Source organism: Triturus cristatus, chromosome 10 (genome assembly GCF_964204655.1).
Source record: "Triturus cristatus chromosome 10, aTriCri1.1, whole genome shotgun sequence".
NCBI lineage: Eukaryota > Metazoa > Chordata > Amphibia > Caudata > Salamandridae > Triturus > Triturus cristatus.
The window spans coordinates 154,370,522-154,393,256 of NC_140593.1; the positions used below are offsets into that span (position 1 = coordinate 154,370,522).

The 22,735-nt window shown below is 44.7% G+C and overlaps 2 protein-coding genes across 2 annotated transcripts; both read right to left on the bottom strand.

Moving 5' to 3' along the window:
- Nucleotides 1-5,302: 5,302 nt before the first annotated feature.
- Nucleotides 5,303-11,908, bottom strand: LOC146789111 (uncharacterized). The gene is made up of 6 exons (XM_085630006.1): nt 11,861-11,908; nt 11,483-11,677; nt 10,105-10,267; nt 8,380-8,545; nt 7,795-7,889; nt 5,303-6,399 (listed from the first exon to the last, which is right to left on the bottom strand). Exons 1-6 carry the CDS (start codon nt 11,879-11,881, stop codon nt 6,314-6,316), a joined length of 726 nt encoding a protein of 241 aa, XP_085486132.1. The 5' UTR covers nt 11,882-11,908; the 3' UTR covers nt 5,303-6,313.
- On the bottom strand, nt 11,887-15,714 carry LOC146789112 (uncharacterized). Its single transcript, XM_085631034.1, has 5 exons — nt 15,681-15,714; nt 14,162-15,622; nt 13,310-13,402; nt 12,922-13,058; nt 11,887-11,970 (listed from the first exon to the last, which is right to left on the bottom strand). The coding sequence occupies exons 1-5, from the start codon at nt 15,712-15,714 to the stop codon at nt 11,887-11,889; spliced, it is 1,809 nt and encodes a 602-aa protein (XP_085487160.1).
- Nucleotides 15,715-22,735: the final 7,021 nt, after the last annotated feature.

Genomic DNA, 22,735 nt, shown 5'->3' on the forward strand with positions numbered 1-22,735 from the left:
GAACAAGGAACTACCGGTATTAACAGAGGGCTGTCGAGCACCTCTGGACGCTCCTATAACTGAGTGTGAGATAAAATTATATATAAACAAGATTAAGAACAACAAGGCTGCGGGGACTGATGCTCTTCCTGGGGAGATCTATAAAACCCTCCTCTAGCCCCTAGATTGTCCGAACTATTCAATTACATCTATAGCTCAGAAGGTAGGGTTCCTAAATCCTGGAAGGAGGCTACAATTGTCCTTATCTTGCAGCCAGGGAAAGATCCCTTAAAGCCGACTCATATAGACCAATCTCCCTGCTCAATTCCGACTATAAGATCTTTATGTCCATCTTGGTGGGGAGATTGATCAAGATAGTTCCGCAGCTGATCAACATGGACCAGAAAGGATTTATCCCAGGGAGGTTTATCCAGGAGCAGACGTTGCAACTAATTGGTAGCATAGACCTAGCGGTGGCACGGTCGGACCCCTGGGCAGTAGCGGCATTTGACGCAGCCAAGGCGTTCGACCGTGTCCGTTGGGTCTTCCTCTGGGAAACACTAAAGATAATGGGATTTGGTTCAATTTTTATTCATACTCTGATCAGCTGCTATCAGGGTGCTTCCGCAGTTATCCTTCTAAATGGCATGCTAACATCAAGCTTTGACATAACAAGGGGAACAAGGCAGGGTTGTCCCATTTCGCCCTTATTGTTCGACATATATATAGAGCCTTTAGCTCAAGCTTTAAGAATGGATGAACTAATTACCCCTTTTAGTGTCCAACAATATAGTAGCAAGTTAGCTCTATATGCGGACGACCTGCTCTTGTATACCAATCCTGCGGTGGTACTCCCAATGGTGGAAGCCCTCCTGGAGGAATTTGGTTTGTATTCAGGGTATCTCGCCAATCCTCCAAGACAGAGGTAATGTGCTGGAACATCAACAACTGGGCTGGCAGAATGAGCAAGGAATTTAGATACCTAGGGATAAGCATAGTTAAAGATCTGGACGATATCCCTCAGATCAACTTGAAGAAGGTATCTAAAGAAATTGACCACCTCTTCTCAAGATGGAAGAATTTACCATTTACTATCTACGGCCGGGTGAACCTGGTAAAGATGGTCATTTTGCCAAAATTGACATACTTATTTAGTGCCATCCGCCCTCGATTTTTCTAGTAAGGCTGTGAGCAAAATACAATGAAAAATAGGCAGTTTTATCTCGTCTAATAAAAATGCTAGGCTATTCTGGAAGAAGCTAAGATGTAAGCTTCTGAAGGGCGGTTTGGCCCTTCCGGATTTGCTCTGGTACCCTTTTGCCTTTCAGTTTAAAATATTTGGAAATTGCTCACTACTACTGGTAAATCCAATTGGGGGTGGTTACTGAGTGAAATGACTACATTTTATGGGAGGGAGGGAGAGGGCTTCCTTTACAAGTTTGGGGCTCCAAGGTTTTTCAAAAAGGTCCGCCTGAAAGTTTTAAGAACAGCTCTTAAAGTGTGGTATAGGGTTAGAAGTAAATTGGGAATCCGTTATTATTCAGAATTTACTCCCATATGGGATTCCGCAGGGTTACCTATATGTTTGGAAGATAGTCTTGCGTTGCCAATTAAAAAGGCTGGCATCGCAGTCTGGTCTGATCTTATATCATCAGATGGAGTTCATCCATGGGAAGTATTAAGATCAAAAATAGGAAGCTCTTTCGCAAAATTTAAATATTTACAATTGTCCTCCTGCTATACAGCTGAAAAAGAGAATATAGGCGGAAACTGGGAAATTGAGCTTTGTTTTCAAAATGTAAAACTCATAAAAAAGGAGGTTGGATACTGGTATATGAATCTAATGGAGTCTGATGTTATTGACCTCCCCCCACAGTACTCAGTATGGAACTCATCAGCCTTGGATATTTTAGCTGTTGGTTTGTATGTTCTATCTCTTCAAACACTATATAAGTATGTTAAACCTGCATCCCTTAAAAATAATCATTTCTATGTTATCAATAGACTATACTATACCCCCATGACAATAACAGCATGTGTACCTCTTTCCTCTCCGAAGTGCCCAAGATGCGACCTCTCTGCGGCAGATGATCTACATATATTTTTTGAGTGCGTTATCCTGAGAGGATTTTGGCAGAATGTGGAGTGTGCTCTTGGTGCAATATTTAAAGTTAAGCTTAAGCTGAATCTTGCTATAGCCATATTTGGTATAGATAACGAACGGACAAACACATTTTTGGCAACTCAAAAAGCCCTACTATTGCTTCTGATCCTTATTGCTCGGAGGGAGATATGTAAACTGTGGAAAGACTCAAGGCCCCCACTATATGAGAATTGGCTGAGTTCTGCATTTGGTATGGTCCGTTTGTACCAGGGTTATTTAAATGATAACAATCCTAACATTTGGTTACCGCTATTAACATGGGGTAATGAAATGAGATTAGTTCATTGCCGGCCGGTCCAATTATTACACCAAGCTTTATACAAAGAAGCTGGCCCGGTCAGGCCTAATGTCAATGCAGTAGCAGAAGTCTGGGTTGCCCAGGAAGGAAGGATGGCTTCTTGCGTTTTTCTGCAGACACTATATGGTGAGATGAGGACAAAAAAAACAACAACAAAAAAAAAGAATGAAGTGGGCAACTTGACTGGGGACTATGGGCTTTGGGGGGGATCATGATTTCAATCTGTTTCTTAAGAAGTGGCCTTCCTGTGATTTGCCTCAGTCTGAGGAGAGGATTCCTGGAGGACACAGAGGCAGGTGTACTAGATATTGCAGCGATAGAGTCTAACGTGTCGGACCATGATGATTCCTCACTTAGGAGAGGGGATGTTACCACTTCCATTTAAGTTTCCTCCTGTGTTTCCAATTGGTCTTCGAGTTCTTGTGGGTCATAGTATTCCCATGTTTTGGCGAGTATCATAACTAGCATACTTACAGGATCAGGTATGCCATACTTGATTTTTATTTTTTATTGTAGGTGTGCATCGTAGGAGAAGTCACCTGCAAAGTAGAATTTTCTCTCTTTATAGATATAGGGGCTGTGTTGCTTGACTTGTCTGAAGAGTCGTTTTGGCATGGTGGTGGCATAATATGTACATCATTACTGGGCAAGATCGGTCAGTAGGGAATAGTCATTTAATTCTCAATCAATTAGCTCTCTGGAGCTCTATGTCTAAGCCAAAGTCACTAGTCATAAGTTTAGGCAGGAAGGTGGTAGGTTGTCCCCCTCGCAACCTCAGGCAAGCCATATAAGTGGTTGTTGTCCCTCCTACTTCTGTCCTCGGGGTTAGTGACCGTCTGTCATAACTTCCATATTTCAGACCCGAATAGGAAGATTCTGAACCCTTTTTTTAGTTCTGTAAGTCATGTTTAGGAGGTGTTCAATTGTAGCATGAAGCCAGAAATTTCAGAATGTATATCATTCACTTATAGGTTCAGCAGAGGCTTGCTACACTGAATGTATTGAGGTTTTAATTTCCTTAAGTTCATGCATTAGAGTGTCTAAAATAATGGAGAAAATTATGTGATTTGGAGGCGTAGCATGTGCATATTTTTATATTAAATATTAAAGTAAATTTATTTCATTTATTTACTTTAAATGTAGAGAAAAACAGAAAAAATGCTACATATCTATTAAATACATTTTCTGTTAAAACGTAATCAATTGAAATATATTAAATTAAACTACAATTACTTTTCCGTAATTCAAATTGAAAAATCAATTCCCACCTGAAGAAGAAAATGTTTTTAATGTGTATTAATAATTATTAAAATTGATGTATAGAATTAATTAAAATTAAAGCGTGTTAAGCTCCTCTTTGACTGCTCCAGTGTTGAAGCTATTGAATTATTGAGCCTGTTGCTTCGACGCTTTCAGATGTGCTCAGTCAATGGCATGGAGCAGATCAACGTCAATGGCTGTGTTGTCAGTCCAAGTGTTGTGGATTGTAGCAAAGGAGGCTGGTCAAGGAGGAGTAAATGAATTCCAGGAAGTTACCATTATGAGGTGATGACCCCCACAATAGGAAGCCTGGGGGGCTACAGTCTAAATGAGTTGTCCACTGTTTCGAAGGGATGTGGCCCGAGGCAGGGTAGGATATGGCATGGACGAGACATGGTCAGCAGAGGTGAAACACCTGTCAGAGGGCGGAGCTAAGACAGGAAGTTTCAAGGTGTCACTCGAGTTATATTGTTTTCCTGTTCAAGTGCATCTGGAACGTTGGAGGATGACTTATAGCGAAATGCATCCACAGAAATGAAGACATATTGGTGGGATTGTGAATTAGGGTGAGAAGAGTTTTATAGGGATTAATGGGTAAAAGGCTGGTACTGCATCCACTTAAATTATTCTCATATTCTTGTGTGACAAGGTCTGATTAGTAAATTCAACGTACGTTTTACATGGAGAAATCAGAACAGAAGCGTTCAGCGGAGTATTGTGTGCATTTCATGTTTGTTGTATTTTGCATTAGTCTGTAAAAGTCTAACATATTAGTAATTTTTTGTATTTATGTTGACCATCGTGGTGCTTTTCTGCTAAACCTAGATGCTGTACATAACATACCCAGCATTACTATTGCAATATTTTCTTGTCACGTGTCCAAAGGCTGAGTGGTTTATAAATGTCACCAGAACTCCGAGGTGGCAATACAGCAAATCTATATATGTCAGTAATGGAACATATTACAAGTCACCTGTTATGCATTCTTTAGTTTTGATGTTTTCTATGCGGTAATTAGTTGGCAAAAACCTGTTCTCTTAATGGGCACTGATTGGAATTAGAATATTTAGGGTTTGTTTACCTTTCATTAATAATAACTCTTATAAAATAATGGGCAACGGTGAAGGGTTTTGGATTTATGTTATTCTGTGACTGCAGCGTTTACTGCGTAATTTATCACATTTAACACATAATTTGCAGATTTCAACGGAACATATTGTTTCTACCTCAAATGGATAAAAATAATATTTTCCGAGAATGTGCTACATAATTTGCCTTTTATTTCCTCTTAGTTTTGATGGCCATGACACATATTTTTGTTCTCCCTTGAGCCTAATTCTAGTAGCCCAGACAAGGGTAAAGGTCTGATGCAGAGTGCTTTTTGGGGCTGTGATTATGATGATGCAACCCATATTTCAATGAAAACTATTAAATATTTCCCAAACTTCATGGTAAATATGGGCTTTATACCACTGAATTTTGCACAATTATTGCACACACACGCTCACACATACATGACACCTTTCTTTCACAGCTGCATCACAGGAGGATTCATGGTAAAGTGTACCGCTGACAGCAAAGAGAAAAGACAGTTTCTATTTAAGGGCAATTTTATTTCAATAAATACAAACTCCAATATATTAAATAAGTTAAATACTATGTGTAGGTCCCTAAAACCCAAAATCTTCTATCAGTGATCCTTGAAGCTCCTCTCGATTGGGTGGCCGGCACCATCCAGTGAAGCCAATAGTTCTGGTTGCAACAATATGGGATGTCTGGATCTGACAGTATTCTGTCACACGAACCTGGTGAGAGGTCTGACAGGACCAGACATCCTAACAGTAACAAAATAAATAGAATTTTTCAACAACATCGGTATCAGCTATAAATTAAAATTCCTTTAGGGTAGAGGGTAAAAAAAATACATTTATGGTATAATGCTAGTATTTACCAGTGGATGTATTGTTATGTAATATTTGGCAGCTTAAATAGCTAAAACATGACGGACATCAAGGTATGATTGTGCATCTATCATTTAAATAGATATGGAAATGTACAGTTTTATAACTTCATTTATACGCAAAACACAAAATAAATTTGGATAAATACAGATAGAATGGTCCAAAAATAAATAAGGATAAAGACAGATGGAAAAGGCCAAAAACTAAATACCATAAAACCGGGAGCCTTAAATATAATGTACAAGCAAAGAACACAAACAGAATGCAACAGTATATATACATTGCATCTGTGCAGCTGCATCCTGAGGGGCGTGGAATCGAGGATCTATCGCTGTACACATCACCAAGCGCTGACTTTCAGGTCAATGCCCTGTCGGAGTGTGAAGGGTAGAAAATATCTGCAAATCAATCAAACTGAAGCATTCTGATAAAAAGTATTGTGAGCTGTCTGTAAGAATGTCCGACTCCACTGCCATCTGTAAGTCTGTTCTTGCAATGTCTTCCCTTCAGCTCAGGCTCGACGCGGATATCCGGCCTCAGATTGTGATACTTCTATTTCCGGTTAATAAAGTGCAAATGGCAGCTGGCTCAGGTCTTGTGCGGATGCTGCTGTGGTCAGTAGAACAAGACTTGTCGTAGCAAATGGTAGCCTCACACCTGCGCATTCTTCACCCGCTCGAACGTCTGCATGATGTGGCTGGTGGGGACGCAGCCCTCCCTCACGATGCTCAGGATCCCTGGAAAGGAAGAAGCACAACAGCATGAGATTGAGAGGGCTTAGAGAGTTCTGAGGTCTGAGAGCAGCAGAGGGAAGGGAAGAGACAAGCATAATGAGCACAGTAGGGATTGGCTCCTCAGCATCCAATGGGTGATGGAGTCCAGGAGGGAACCGCCCTCTCACATGGCATATACTGACTGGAGAAAGCGTGGGGTCTGCGCCCTCAAGGAGACATTGAATGACTGGGGCAGGGTGGGATATCATGGAAACAACAAACTGCTAAAATACAGACTTGAAATCTTTCACTGCCAAAATATCTACCACAAACAACAATCCCCCTGCAAAAATGTCGACCCACAGTAAACTCACTATCAAGCACTTGACCAATAAATTCAGACAGGAGATGGAATAGTAAGTTAACTCTGTATTTCAATAATTATGGAGTGAGTCTCACTGGAATTAGGAACTTTTATCAGGTCTAGTGCTCTTTAAATAGATATTTGTGCATATTTGTGCATGGTCAATATTTTGTAAATCTGCATGTCAGAATCTGTGATTCTGAGATCTTTATTTTCAGATGGGAGCAGAGTAAGAACCTTCAGGCACTGGGTAACTTGGGCGGGTGGAATTGTCCCTGAGAAAGAACAATGGGTTTGGGGACAAAATAAAAGATCCCGCCTTGGGGAATATTGTCTTACTGAGGGAGGTTCTGGGTCCATGTGATAATTAAGTCGGAGTGAATTTGTAAGCACTATTACTAAATTTGATGAATTTGCAGTATGTAATGTGCATCATTTCTTCTTCACTAGAGATGGTTTTGAGCATTAAATGCCTCCGTAAGAGACATTTTTTGCTGATTAAGTCTTCTGCCAGTATCTAACATGACTTTTTAATGTGCGGTGTATACTACCATGAAAATTTCATGCAAGATAAAGGCGAACTGAATTTCACACCGTTCATGTAATTTTAGCAGAATTTTGTGAAACAAATTATGCAAGATGGTACACCAATAGTGCAGACTAATGATAAAGAGAAATGCTTGTAAAGTTGAAAGTAGGGGTCAGGGTTTGGCAGAGGTAAGAAACCTCAGGTGGCATCCCTGCAAACTTTGAACAAGCGCTTGAAGTTTTCCTCAGGGGCTCAATAAAGTGCATCTTTTTGTTACGCATTTATCTTAGCCCCTTTAATGATTCAGCTGTCCATTCATTCTGGGCTTTGTAAGTCTGAATGCCTTGGACACCAGGAATCCACTGGATTCGGACTGTTTTTTCCCAAATCTCATGGCAGGTGTTTGGCGGGTGGGAAGGGGTGGGGGGTGCAGAGCCCCCTGTTTATATCCAAGGATGCAACTGATCTAGTTTGGGAATAGCAGGGGACAGAGATGAAACAGAAACAAGCATTGGTTGAGACCCACCTTCGTCTATCCTCAGACAGTTCACCACCGTGGAGCCCACCATCTCGTAGGAGTCCCCATCACACAGCACCCCCTCCAGCTTGTGCCGTAGACGCCTGAAACACAGAGCGGAATACAAAATCACTCATTTAAAGAAATAATCGACAAAGGCTCAGGTGCTGGAGATTAAGGGAAAGCCGGAGGAAGGCAAACATCTACCTGACCTCAAGCTCAACTAGTCAAACACACCTGTGTTTAATGCGCCCACATATAGACTTATGCCAAGCATCTCAAATGCCCTAAAACATATGCGTGAGATATCATCAACACCATTTTCCCTCATTTCAGCTTTCAGTAGCACCGGTCTAGTCACATGCTTAAAAAAAGTCTAAACTCATTCAAAATAGCTCACCGCCCATCAATACTCCAACACTCATTCATTCACCTTTCAGAATCTTCAGCTCACGCCCTTCCACAATCCTTGCCCCTGCCCTCAGCTCCTAGCAGCCATCTAGTAACTCTCAAACCCCAGGCACCATCTCTTACGCAGAAGGCCCACTCACAGCCTTTTCCTGATTTCAGCCCCTGTTCTGAATGAGTACTCACGAGATGACCATGTCATGGTGGGTGCTGTCACACTCCCCACTGGGATTGGCAGAAGTGATGGCCAGAGGGCCGGTCATGTCGGTCAGGTGGGCAGAGATAGTGTGGTCCGGCACTCGGATCATGATGGAGTCTTTGGTGCCCACAATGTCATAAGCTGGTCCAACTCCTACAGAAGGAGAACATAAAAAAATGAATCAGCAACAAGTCAGGTGTGAGTGATTGAGCATTTGAGTTTGAGTGTATTTATTTTCTCAGCATCATGAACAGAGTTGCTGTACAGTGGTGCCTTCATTTGGTTGTGCTTAATCTGAGCAGATGTTTGAATGGTCTAGCCTCAGAATATTAAGAGTTAATGAAGGTCCTTGAAGACGTGATTGCTCTAGTTGTGCAGTGGGCACGCATTGTCCATTAAGTATGAAAGAAGCTCTACTAAAGCATTTCAAACAGCCACGGTCTGTGCAGGATACAGAGGTGGGGCCGAGTTGGGGGGGTTTCTAAGGGACTATGCAGAGGGGAAATTAAATTAAAAATGTATTTTCCCTCTGTATGGTCCCTCGATATCCCCCCCAACGCGGCCCTACCGCCCCACCGCTGTTACCTGCATGCACTGCGGCTGATTAAAAAACTGTGAAAGGCATGCACACATTTGTTTGTTATATCTTGAGAGGCCAGATGTCTGCAATACATATTGTTAAACATTCTTTAAAAAAGTATTTCTGTCTTATATCATTTTATGGCTGTTTAATATATCATTCTGTCTTCGCTAGGGACTATTTTACAACTGAAAAGTACACTGACTCAACACAATTCTTATACAGCCATAGTATACCGAGCGCAACCTTTCCTTGTTCTGTCATTGCTGCGGGGTTTAATTAATGTTTTAGTCAGGAATTGTGGAAGTCACATATATTTCTTTATCTGTTTTACACACATGTACACATACATCACACACACACACACATATATACATAATATATATAATATGTACATGCAATGGGTACATGAGATGGAGTCTGTGTGCTTATGGGGTGAATGTGCATGTAATACCTGCATGAGATTGGGGTTGCTACATATTAAAGGGGGGACCGGACCCTGATATGTATATGCAATAGCTCCATGTGATAGGAACCGCTACACAGAATTGGGGTCACTGAACCCTGATATGCACATACAATAGCTATATGAGATGGGGATCTGTAAACATCAGGAGGGTGAATGTACATGCAATGCTTGCATGAGATGGGGGTCTGTGGACATCAGGGGGTCCATGTGCATGTAATATCTCCATGAGATGGGGGTCTGTAGATATCAAGGGGTGAATGTGCAGGTAATATCTGCATGAACTGGGGTATGCATATATTGGGGGGGCTGAATGAACTCTGATATGTACATACAATAGGTACCTGAGATGGGGAGGTCTGTAGACATTAAGGGGTGAATAGACCCTGATCTGTACATACAATAGCTACATGAGATGGGGGTCTATAGACATTGGGGGGTGAATGGAGTGAAAGGTGCAAGTAATTTGGGCAAGAGATGGGGTCGGTACACATAAGGGGGGGTGAATAAAGCATGATTTAGACAAGCAACATATACATGAAGTGAGCACACCCCTGAATTTCCCAAGGCACAATTTCTGGCATTTGTATCCCTCACCCCTCTAGCCTCCCCAGCCCACCCTTCTTTGGAGAAAGAAACAGCCCATGCAAAAGTGGTCACACGTACCCATCCTCTTTAGCCACTCCCCCTTCTGGACAATGCAGCTGATACCCCCAGGGTAGACGCTCCCCATGAAGTCCCACAACAGGGGGCTGAACGGGGGTCTCACGGCCCGCAGCTGGTCCAAGTGGGAGATGCAGATACAGATGGGCTTCTCCAGGGGTCGGTCCTGCAGCGGATGGAAGAGAGGGAAGTAATGAATGGTTTAGAGAGAGAAGAGGGAGGGCAGGGCCTTCAGACATTATGTGCAGGATCATGTGATACCTAAGTGACCTTAGAACCAGTCACACCACCTCTGTAAATAAACTAAATGTCTCTAGTGCTAGACAACAGATTGTACAAGTTAAAAGCCTGTATTGCCTTCTAATGACACTTACACCGTGACTCCTGATGTATGATGATTTATGTTGAACACGAGTTGTCTTTTGGCATTGTGACTGTTCTAAATATGTATCATTAATCTCATATATTGATGCAAATTCCTGAGGTCTGGAAATCTGTTGATTTCCATACCCGTCACGTTACCCACTGGACTATCAATGTTATTGTTCCTTTTTACTGCATGTTTAAATAAATACAATCCTTTCCATTTGGAAGTACCACACAGCTCTAATTGTAGTTCTGTGTTTATACACTTATATTGGTTGGTAGGAACCTAGGTCTCTTGCAATACACTATTTCCCTCGGTCCCTCTTGACACACAGGGTTCCCTTGTTCTTTGTTACTCTCTTTCTAATGTCCTATAGCAGACAGACACTGGCCACAGAGTTCAACGCAATGGAATCTGCACAGTCTGAGAATGCAGACTCACTGTGTAATCTGGGGCATTAGTATCTTTCTTGTGCACGTGATAGCATCTCGCTGGGATCTACTGCCCCTAAAGCAGGGTTCTCTCCAGAGACAATGTGTGGACTGGAGCCCACACTTCCCTTATCACCCCCATCTCACACTCTCCCCCAAAGTATGACAAGCTACCCTTTAAACTGGCTGCTTTCCTTTTTAAAAATAAGTTTTGGAACTTTCTAGGCAGATATTACCATGAAAATCCTCACCTGCAGAATGGTTTTACCCTCTCATTTCCATGACAATATATCCAACTATATATACTACAGGCTGGTATCACCATGGTAATCACACCTCTGCAGAATGGTTTTACCCTGTCATTTACATGACAATATATCCAACTGTACATACTCCAGTCTGGTATCACCATGGTAACCACACCTCTGCAGAATGGTTTTACCCTGACATTTCCATGACAATGTCTCCGCCCACAGGGTGATTTCTAACTTATTCTAGTAAAAGGTGTCTCTTATTCTTGAATGACAGAGCATCTGTCTCGGCCTCGGGTAAATTCTGCGGAAGTTTGCTCCTCGGTGCTCACCTTGATGGTGTAAATCTTCTGTATGGCCTCGGGGTGTTTGCAGGAGGCTGCCAGGGCGTAGACAGTGTCTGTGGGGACCCCGCACACCCCACCCTGGTCCAGCAGGGCAGCGATGGTCCTTAGACTGCTGGTGCGATAGGAATAGGGGCACACGCAGGAGTCCGACGCCTCAACTTTCTCCTCTGACTTCGTTTCCTAAAAGTGCAAAGAGCAGACAAGGGGTGAGACAGCGTCACCTACAGCTGTCCTTAAGCAGCACATGCACATCCCAGAGTTAGAGGACTAAGATGGACTGGTTATTTGAGAGACACATTTATCAGAACTGAGTGTTAATTTAAGAATAGTAATCGTAACATATTGCATGTACTACCACTGTACCTTGAAGAAAGAGGGTCCCATGGGAATTAGGTCCTTGCTGAAAATGCAGTTTCCAAGAGATGCCGCTGCCCCGTAGATACAGACGAGACTGAAGACGGACAATACTGTGACTAAAAAAACACACAAAGACGGGAAAATTAGACTTTAAGTTCAATATTATCAACAAAAAAAAGAGGCGCGTGCTGATCACGTTGATGTTAAACCAAGACAGGGGTTCCTTCAGGAGGGATTTAAAAAAGGTAAATGCCACCCAAGACGATAAAATATAAACATAAGACAGAGATTAATTTTTCACTCTACTTCGGTCTGTATGAAATTAAGTGTGGTAAAGCATTTAAACTGGTACATGAACCCCTGTGTTGGTTTATACTTAATTGCCCTGGTTCCCTGGGTTATGGGGCTCACCCCAACTCTTCGTATTATAACAAGGTGATGTTAAGGCAGCAGCGGAGAGACAGATACAAAAACTAAGAAATGTGGAGGTCTGGCAGAGAACTAGACACATGTCAGGGTTGTAACTGACTCCATTCCAGCCAGGCACACTCCAGTCCTTTCTACAGACCACTCGCCTTTGGCCACCACCACATTACAAGTGGACTCGGGATGGCACCAGTGCTTAATTTGTAAAATATTAAGTGCCAGGGCTCTGACCAGGAGGCCACTGCAGCTTGCACCGCACATCACCCTTATCATCGCTGCCAAAACAACTACTAATCATCTCTCTCGCATGAAAGTGCGACAGTTCAGATAGTTCCAGGTCCCCAAAGCTAAAGAAATGGCTGGGGAGGAAGGTGTTAGTAATTTTATAATGTATATTGTTTTCCTAAATAACTGTGATACTGCTCATCTCTAAATTACATGAGCAGCCCCACCTTGTGGCAGACTGCCCTAAGTGTGGTGTTGACAAGTAGGTGCCGGTGCCGAGCACCGGAAACCAATTAAGTGCCGGTGCTCAGCACCGGAAAGCTCCGGCTCAAATTAAGCACTGGATGGCACTTGATAGAAATTGCCTGTTAATCATGTATTAACCCTTTAGAGATCACTGACATGAATTAACTCACAAGAGGAACCCACATGGAAGGTGTCAACTTACTCTCGAGCGCGAGGGGCAGGCATTCCAAGGTGAAGAGCAGGAAACAGACCATCACCGCCTCCATCAGCAGGGCGAGCAGCACCAGCACCACGTTGGCATAGGCGACTATGGAACAAGCAGAATAAGATGGCATCAGAGGTCGGACATGACATATTTCAGAGGTCTGCGGGGGTCGCAGTTGCTTAAGTCCTCAGATGAGGACACTACGATGCCCCAGAACTGTGCATATGGACCATCGAGTGACAGACACCGGCCCGTACCCACTACAGCCGGAAGCAGCTGCTGTCTGTCAGGGCACTTGGGCCTCAAGTACTCAACCGAGGGATGACTGGACATCGGTATCCGGAGAGACTTACCCAAGGACATCAGGAAGACATTGATGACCAGGAAGGTGACGGCACCAACAGTGAATGCACCATAACTGGCGACGTGGATATTCAGCAGGGGACCTGGAGAGGGAAGAGAAGGAGGAGCAGAGGGTTAGTCATGGATGAAACAGAACATAGGAAGGAGCTCTTCCTTCAAAGGCAGGAGATGGCTAGGAGCAGAGACAAGGGATGGAGGAGGACCATATACTGCCCAACACCTCACTCATATAACAGCCAATCATGGTGTTGGATATTGACTTCTGATGATGTGTAAAACTGTATCTTCCACCTCATCCTGAACAGGTGCGCCCTGATTTGGTGAAACACACTTCTCAAAAACACCTAATCCCAGTTTATCTGAGTGATAATTCTGGTAAATATGCCCAGAGGTACAATAAATGAGCAGTTATTTGAACAAAGGTGATAATAACTATTGGTTCTTCCCACAACTGGATTATCAACAATAGTTTATCCAGATCCATTAATGGTTTCATAAGTCATTAGTCCCCTCCTAGTGGCCACCAGCTGCACTCCTCTTCCACCCTTTGCCCTCCACCTGGCAGCCATCAGATATGATCCCTACCAGGTACTTCTTCAGGTCACTGGTTACAAGGACCCCCAGTCAGAAAAAGAACTGCATGTGACATCATCAAGAAACTACCTGCATGCATGGCTACTCCAAATGAAACTCATACCCAGAAATATACATCACCCCCACTGCCCCTACTGGTATGCCTTAGAATCTAAACCACACAGAAACTTCATGACACTTGATCCCTAGGACTTTTCTGAAAACATTTTGCACATTGTAAAGATTAAGATTCAGAGATCACAAGTTACCTGCAAGTCGGAGCCACGCCCATGTGGCCCATACAGCCGCATAACAGAATGGTAGGACCGACCCAAATCTTCGACCTCTCTGGACCACGATCCTGCAGACGTACAACTGGAAGAGAGCGCCAGGGATCAGCACCCAAGGGATGGAGAGGTGGGCTCTGGTGGGGTCATCTAGGGACCCCTGGATGGCAGAGAGTGAGGCCAAGCCATTGCAGATGAAGAAGAGGGCATCCGGGAGGTGGCATCTGGTAGTGCTGACCTCCTGGCCCTCCTTAGACCTGCTGGTGACACGCTTCAGGCACAGCAGCAAGTCCTGGAGCGTAGCCGATGACATCACTTGAGGTCCAGTAGAGATCAATGACTTATCAGCGATGGAGTTAATGAGGCTGGCAAAAGTGGCGTAGAGGGAGGTGGCTGTGTAAATGCTGCAGACCACTCCGAAGAAGATATGGGATCCCTGGAGTGGAATTTGTTGGATGGTGGAGACAGTGAGGAGGAGGAAGCATGAATTCTGCAGCACCTCCAGGAGGTCTCTGTTGAGGGACATCAGGCAGAGGATGCAAGCGGCGACCAGAAAGAACCAGCCCCCCACCATGCCCGCTCGGCTCTTGTCCACATTGTCCCCCGAGAGGAGCACCGTGAGGATGAACTCTTCCCAGGACATCAGCAACCAGAACAGGCTGTGGAGTCCAAGCTTGGTGGTGTGGTAGACGTCTTCTCTCAAGTAACTGTAGTAGCTGGCGCAGAGCTGGGACAGCGCATTGATGCTGACCCAGATGGCGCCAATGTAGAAGGTCTTCATGTACCCAAAGCAATAAAAGGCAAAGATGAGCGAGGCCACAGCGTCAGCGATGTGTCCCAAGGCCATGGGCTCCGCGTACTTGGAGTTCTTCTTGGTCTCCTCCCCGATGCCACTGGAAGAGGTGCTGTTGGCCGTGCCCAGAAGCAAGACGCTGAACATGGGGTTCCCGAAGCCTGGAAGGACGTTCCTCTGGGTCAGGCCCTTCAGGAGCAGGGCAGTGGCACCATAGAACCCAAATAACACAATGAGCAGTTCCAGGGTCCCGGAGACCACCAGCGCCCACTGTCCGAAGAGCCCCACCGCCTCGCAGACCAGCGTGAGGGTGATGGCGCCAAACACAAAGGGCATGACGTAGTTGACGGTGGCCGAACAGAAGGAGAGGATGAAGGCGACGGCGGTGTATGCCACCAGCCCTGCTACTGCGCTCTCACTGAGCGGAAAAGGGGAGGCGGCCATGATGGTCTGGCTGTTAGAAATGTTCAGGGTTTGTGTGGTGTTGTGGATGGTGGGATACGCTCCCAGGACGACACGTGTAGCCCCGTAGCTGCTCCAGAGGGCCGCGAATGCCACAAAGGCGGTGCTTCCAAGGTGATCGTACTTCCGGAAGCACAGGAAGCCAGCAATGAGTTGTGTCAGTCCTCCAATCAGGATGAGATGGACCCCTGCAAGAGATAACACAGGAATTGAGCAACACGTGCGTGTGTGTGTCTGTGTGCGCGCGTGTGTACCCCCTCCCTCCAAGTGTCTTATGCATGTAATCCCAGCGCCACCTGTAACCCTTTGTGTGATCTGTGGCTGCCACACTCACCTGCCAGGATGTTCTCCACACCTTCAGCGTTCACTTTGGTGTGGAAGGAAAAGAAGTTCTGTAGGGCCACCAGGAAGGCGCTGATGACGTTGGCGAGGAAGCCCATGACGGATGGTTCACTGTAGTACACAGAGGCGAAGCCTTCCATGGTGAGTGGCAGACCTGGGGAGGGGTCAATAGATAAGAAATTAACCACAGTTGAGAGGGAACAAGAGGTGAGATTCGGACAGGAGGTGAGAGGGGCAGGAGGTAAGAATGAGATGGAAGACGGGTAGCTGGGTGGGTAAGACCCAGATTCGATTGGTGCGCAAGGTTAGATGGGGAATAGGAGGTGAGACAGGAGCCAGAGACCTAATATCAGACAGAGGTGAGATGGGAACAGGATGGGAGAGTGGGACAGTGAGTGAGATGGAAGACATATGTGCAGTGGGACAGTGGGTGAGATGGAACTCGTGAGAGTAGGACAGTGGGTGAGATGAAAGACACGTGAGTGGGAAAGTAGGTGAGATGGAAGAGACATGCCAGAGTGGGACAGTAAGTGAGATGGAAGAGACATGCCAGAGTGGGACAGTAAGTGAGATGGAAGACACATGTGAGAGTGGGACAGTAGGTGAGGTGGAAGAGATGTGAAAGTGGGTGAGATGGAAGATATGTGAGAGTGGGACAGTGAGTGATATGGAAGACGTGAAAATGGGGCAGTGGGTGAGATGGAAGACGTGAAATTGGGACAGTAGGTGAGAAGGAAGACATACGTGAGAGTGGTACAGTGGGTGAGATGGAAGACACAAGTGGGACAGTGAGTGAGATGGAAGACACATGTGAGATTGGGACAGTGGGTGAGATGGAACACACATGTGAAAGTGAGACAGTAGGTGGGATTCGAGCCAGAATTAAGATAGGGGCACACGGTGTGAAGGGAACCGGAGGTGAACTGAGAACAGCCAGTGAAAGGGGTGCAGATGGGGTGGGCAGTGAAATTGAGACTAGGGCAGGAGGTACAATGGAGCTTAGAGGTGAGAACAGCATTTGAAAGCTGGTGAAAGTTTAGGAGGTGAGATGAGGTAAGGAGTTAAATCTGAACCACAGGTGAGATCTAGGCCAGGAGTGAGATAGGACATGAGAGGAGAGGTGGAGGGGAGGGAGGAGGGGGAGGGTCATAGACTGAGGAAGGGAGAAAGGTGAGAAAAGGAAATGCAGATGTTGACCTCAGGAAAGTACATGACATGAGACAAGGGTGGTCGAGGAAATGAACGGAGGTGAGGCGAGCTCTGTCCAAACTCTCAGAACACTGGAATGCATACATAGGACTCAGAGATCTGTACATCAGCTTATCTTATATATGTGATAAATGTCCGTGTAGACACTATAAGGGAAACGTTAAACACCAGGCGAACCCCATCGTGAGGTGGGCAGGCGCCCGGACAGCAGTAGGACAGCGCTTCTCACGAAGGGTGACGTCACCTGCCTGTCTATACCTTTAAAAAGGAGTAAAGAGAAGGTTCACCTAAAGAGATAGGAAAAGCTTGATGCATAATGTTGGCTCGGCGGGTTGATGCTAATGCTCGCGCCGCTGGCAGGTGTGATCTACAGTCACGAATCTGGATCCTGTCAGGGCCGGCTCAGCCTTCCATCCTTGTGAGGTCACCGCTGTTACTTTTGGAACAGTAATACTTGTTTTCATCGACTAGAAACTACAGGCGTTAGTTATAAAGCGCTACACAAAACACGTTCATATTATACAACCGCAGTGGGGTCATCGGAGCTGGTACCTGTAGTCACAGGCGGTCTGTTGAAACCTTTCTGCGGGCTCTAATGACTTAAATACTGTGACCTGCATCCAGGACTAGGACAGGCGTTCACTTCAGAGTCTGTCTCATCTTAATTCTTCCCTGCTCCCTGCGGGTGGAGTGGGGGGGGGGGTGAGGGGGGCTCTTGTAAGTGCTCTCTCTCTCTCTCGTGTTAAATCTGGGTCTCCAAAACCTGTGAGCCTTTCACTGCCAACTTAGCCCATCTCCCCCATTCAGGACAGTAGTGTAAAGAGGGACAGATTGTACACACCAGGACAGTAGTGTAAAGAGTGACAGCAGGAAAGGCAAACGAGGGAACCGCGAGGTGCTGTTTGTGTCCCCTCCATCCTACCTGGAGCCTCCCCGTTGTCTGCCTGGGCTCCTCTCGCCGCCGCCTCACCGTGCGGCCATAGAGCGGGGAAAACTACCGCTCCCAGGTGCCCCAGCGGCTCCTGACGCCGCAGAACGCGCCCGGAGGCGCGTAAAACTCTGGTGCTCCCTCCGCGTCGCGGGACGCGCGCGGGCGGACGCCGGGCTAAGCCCGGGCAAAGGGCGGGCCCTCTGTGGCCCTCAGAGGACCGATTGAGGCCGGGACGGGCCCCTCCACTAAACTGTAAGACTTTGGATTGTTTTTAATTGTGTGGTTGTTAAGATTCATTAGGTGTATTGACACATGTTGGCGTTGCCGCATCTGTGTAAGTTTAATTGAAGTTTTAGGCCCTCCCAGTGGTATAATAAAATATGGCTAAAGCGATAGCAGGAGGTAAATCGGCGCCTATCTCTACGTTGGATAACTATCTAGTTAAAGTTGTCACCAAAATCAACAGTGATAGACGTAAATCATTAGGTCATGGTTCAAACTCATTGCCTGATGGTCCTTTGTTGAATGATACAGATATTGTACTCTCTACTTCATCCCACGTCACAAATTGTGTAAATGGAAAGAATGATTTAACACCTTTGGATGATCACATCCCTAGTGAACAGGAATTACTTGAAGTAAATAGAGATTTAACAACTGACGTTAACGAGACTGTAGAAGACTCTCCGGAACGGCCATCCCAGAGAATGTTAAGATCCCGTAAACGGACTTATCTTAAACAGGGTCCCACACGAAGTAATCATAAGAAGACGGGCTCTGTGCCAACTATTCAGGCCACTAAGCATACAGCCACCACTAATCATCCTATGGCTAAGCTAGATTCTGATCAATTTGAATCCTTGTTAGGCCTCGTAGAGTCTAAAATCTTGAAAATTGTTGACCCCTAGTCACCAAAATTGGCGAACTATCTGTTGAGATTGAAGGTCTACGTAATCTCTTGGCAAATAAGACCATTTCTTCTGAGAAACCGACCAAAGCCGCGGAGGACCTACCTGTCTCTGTTGATATTATGAGGCCCTCAAAGGACACTGTAAATAGCACAGCCCCATCGATGACTGTTCCACCAGCAAATGAGAAGATTATCTTTCCCCCTGGCAGTTGCCTAAGCAATAATAATGCAACATCAAGTACACCACTGGGAGGTGCAAAACCAGATCTCCCCCCTGACTGCGCCCCTTTTGTTATTGTGCTAAAAAATGTTCCTCCTTTGAAGGATGTTGCCCAGAACTCCTCCCTTGAAACCCATGAATCTCTTAAAAACAAATCAGTCTCGTGGCTAAACAGGAATTATGGTTTTCCAGTACATCTATCTCATCTGATTTTAACCGCGAGAAGAGTTTCCTGGGTTGGGCGATCACGCAAGACTATAAAGGGGGACTGTGTAATAATAAACTTTAGTAATCCCCATATAGTGCATAACATCCTATCAAAAGCCACCCTGCTTCCTTACACTGGTGAGGGTATCACCCTGCATTCACTGGGCCATTTCTATAAAGAACAGAAAATACTACCCCACAGTGTTCCATGGGAGTCCAGAGTAAGTCATCCTGAAAGTCAGTCTTCTCAGGGTCTTGCCGTTTCAAATCGCTTTCAGGCCCTGAGTAACTTAGACTCTAATGCAGTGTTTCCCAAACTGGGGTCCGAGGACCCCCAGGGGTCCGTGGCACATTCCCAGGGGGTCCGCAGGCAGCAGTTTTAAAAGCACTGCAAAGTTCCTTGTAAAATTAGCAGTTTTCGAGCAACTATAAAAGTGTCAAGAAAATGCCAGTGATTAATGTACCTGCTGGAGAGAGAGGAAAGTTTTGTCTAGTGGCAGCTTTGACTTATCTAATGTAACACAGAGAGTTAATATGTCTACTGCAAAGAACGTGTACAATGCATTTTAAAAACAGTATATTATGTGCATAGGTCAGTGGGTTACTGAGTTTGTCACAGAGATTCTTTTGTCACTGTGCAATTCATAAGGGACAATCGTAATCTAGCACAGTGTCCTATAAACTGTCAAAGAGCTGCTTGCAAACTGCATGGTAAAAGTTAGCAACGTATGTTTCTTCCCAGTCTATCATTATCCTGATGCTGCTATGTTCCCACTTCCTGCACATGAACAATTTTGTAATGCCTTTTTGTCACTTCTATGTGTGCTGCCTAATGCAGCACACATGGAAGTTACAAAACGTCATTTTTATTAAAGATTGTTTATGTGCAGGAAGAGTCACCATCCTGAACATAAACAATCAAAGGTGTTTTGCTTTTTCTGTTGGAAAAAGCAAAAACGAGGAGAAATAAGGCACTTCTCCTCATTTCGCCAAGTTAAGACCAGGTTTTCCATGGTCTTAATTTTGGTGCTATCTCCTATTTAAGCTGACCTTGTAAATAGAGGGCAGCGTCAAAATCAATGGGTGTTGGAGTGAAACGCCCACTGCAACTCCCACTGCCCACCTTTTTCACGCTAAGCATTGCGTGAAAGGGGGCCTTATTTACAAGACAGCGTTAAGCCACAATAAGGGGTTTAACGCTGCCTTGTAAATAAGGCAAAGCCCCTATTGCCACAGGAACATCGCAAAAACTGACGTTCCCATGGCGATAGGGGCTTGTAAATATGCCCCTAAAATCCTTAGTAATTTGAGTATTTGTTTTGAGTGCACACGTTTGTTTATTTTTTTCGAATTACTGTTTTAATGTTTGAAATTTAAACCCTACAAATTGCTTGGGGGTCCCCGGCTTCCAGTGGTGACTCAATGGGGGTCCTCAGGAGTCAAAAGTTTGGGAACCACTGCTCTAATGATTGACTGCATCATGGGGGCACTATAAGACTTAGCATGGAGAACTTGTCCGTTCTGGAGGGTGAGGTCATGGCACCAGGTGGTTCTGTATCAACCACATGTGGAGAGGACACACAAAATGTCATGCCTGCATCGGGGACTGTCAATGATGAAAGAGTGGATGCGACTGTCAGTATCCCTCAAATGCCCCTTGGCACAAGCGTCCTTAGTTGGAACATAGCTGGATTAAACAACAAACTTCATGACCCTATTTGGAGGGACACTTTATTAGGTAATGAAATCATTGGCTTGCAAGAAACTTGGGACACTGAAAACACCTTTCTACTTGACGGATTTTGTGCCTTTTGGTCACCAGCGGTGGCCTCAAATAGGGGAAGGGCTAAAGGCGGTCTTTTGACCCTTATTGCACTAACCATTGATGGCAAATATAGCAAAGTGGAAACGGGTTCGCCTTACTGTTTAGCAGTCGAAATTAATTCCAACTTAAATGGGATTTGGCTCATAGTAAATTTTTATAATTCTTTTATTCAGAATATGCCTAATGAACACTTACGCAGTCTATTTGATTTTTTACAAATGTATAATGAACTTTGTAAAAATCCGTATTCGGTTATTGTGCTTGGCGATTTTAATGTTCATCTATGTTTTAAAGATTGTTTTATATGGGACAGTTTAGGTCCACAAGATCAAGGTAACTCCCATTTTGAACACACACCACAGGGGACTTTTTTAGATGAGCTTCTAGTTGGGAATCATTTGGTTTATCCCGTAAATGATATAAATGACACCCCGACCTTTAAAGGAAGTGGAATAGGATCCACTATTGACTACATTTTTGTTACATCTAACTTAGCTGGTAATGTAAGTCATTATAAGGTTAATTGGTCTACTCTTAGTGACCATAATCCTGTCCAGTTAACTCTTACTGATGATCTTAAAAAAGGAATAGCGGATAAACCTTCTGTCAGTTTACTGGACATAAGGCCGACAGACCAAATGCGACGCCTGAAATGGTGTCAGTTGGTCCCAGAGGATTTTACCAAAAATTTGTGGGAGATGGTTGGGGACGAAATACTTCTGTGTTCACAGGATGGGATTTGTAGTGATGCAGTGTTGACAGCTTATCAAAAAATCTGCTGTCAGGTGAACAGTGATCTTAAAAAAGTATGTAAGGATAACCCCAAAGTTGGGGAGAAATGGTTTGATCACAGTTGCTCACTCTCCCAACGGAAGCTTATGTCAGCTCTTAAAGCGGTTCCACCGGACAGAGCGGAAATTACCATCTGTAGGAAGGCCTACAAATTGGCTCAGAAGAAACGCAAAACTGAAATTAGGGAAAATGCATGGAATGACTTACTGTCTACTGATGTCATTAACAATAGGGCGAAATTTTGGTCCATCATAAATAAACCTTTTTTTAACGGTAAAAGTAACACTGAGCTTGAATGCGGCATCCAAGAGGATGCCTGGTATGCTCATTTTAAACAGGTTTATGATGGAGGTGGTTTAAGGGCGGGGCCCTTATTTAATTCTGATAATTACACGTTGACCTTCACAGAAACAGAGGTGACAAATGCCATTTTACAAATGACAAGTAATAAGGCCCCGGGACCCGATGGAGTCCCGGCTGACCTTTTTAAATCAGATATTAAACTCTGGTCTAAAATTCTTTTTAATGTTTTCATAAATGCATGTCAAAAGGGCCTCCCATCAACATGGGCGAAATCGGTGATCGTCCCTATTTTTAAAAAGGGGGATAGAGGCGACCCGAGCTGCTATCGACCAATTTCTCTTATAGACTCCTCAGTGAAAGTCCTGGGGAGAGTAGTTCTTGCCCAACTAAATGGTTGGCTAGAGGAATCTGGAAAACTCTCTATGGTCCAGTATGGATTTAGGAAAGGGATGGGCACCATAGACCAATGTTTAAACCTACAACTTTTAATTGGTAAATACACGGTGGCCAAAAAAGGAACCTTATTGGTTGCCTTTATGGACTTGTCCTCGGCCTTTGACCG

Bases quoted from the DNA above. Each gene is read 5' to 3' on its own strand.
- LOC146789111 (XM_085630006.1), bottom strand. From the start codon at position 11,881: ATGGGACCCTCTTTCTTCAAG. The intron at 11,678-11,860 runs GTACAGTGGTAG...TTGCACTTTTAG, and splicing joins TGGGACCCTCTTTCTTCAAG to GAAACGAAGTCAGAGGAGAA. The intron at 7,890-8,379 runs GTGAGTACTCAT...TCTGTGTTTCAG, and splicing joins CACCATGACATGGTCATCTC to GCGTCTACGGCACAAGCTGG.
- LOC146789112 (XM_085631034.1), bottom strand. From the start codon at position 15,714: ATGCATAAGACACTTGGAGGGAGGGGGTACACAC. The intron at 13,059-13,309 runs GTAAGTCTCTCC...CTTGTTCCATAG, and splicing joins TGTCTTCCTGATGTCCTTGG to TCGCCTATGCCAACGTGGTG. The intron at 11,971-12,921 runs GTGAGTTAATTC...GTGTTTTTTTAG, and splicing joins CTTCCATGTGGGTTCCTCTT to TCACAGTATTGTCCGTCTTC.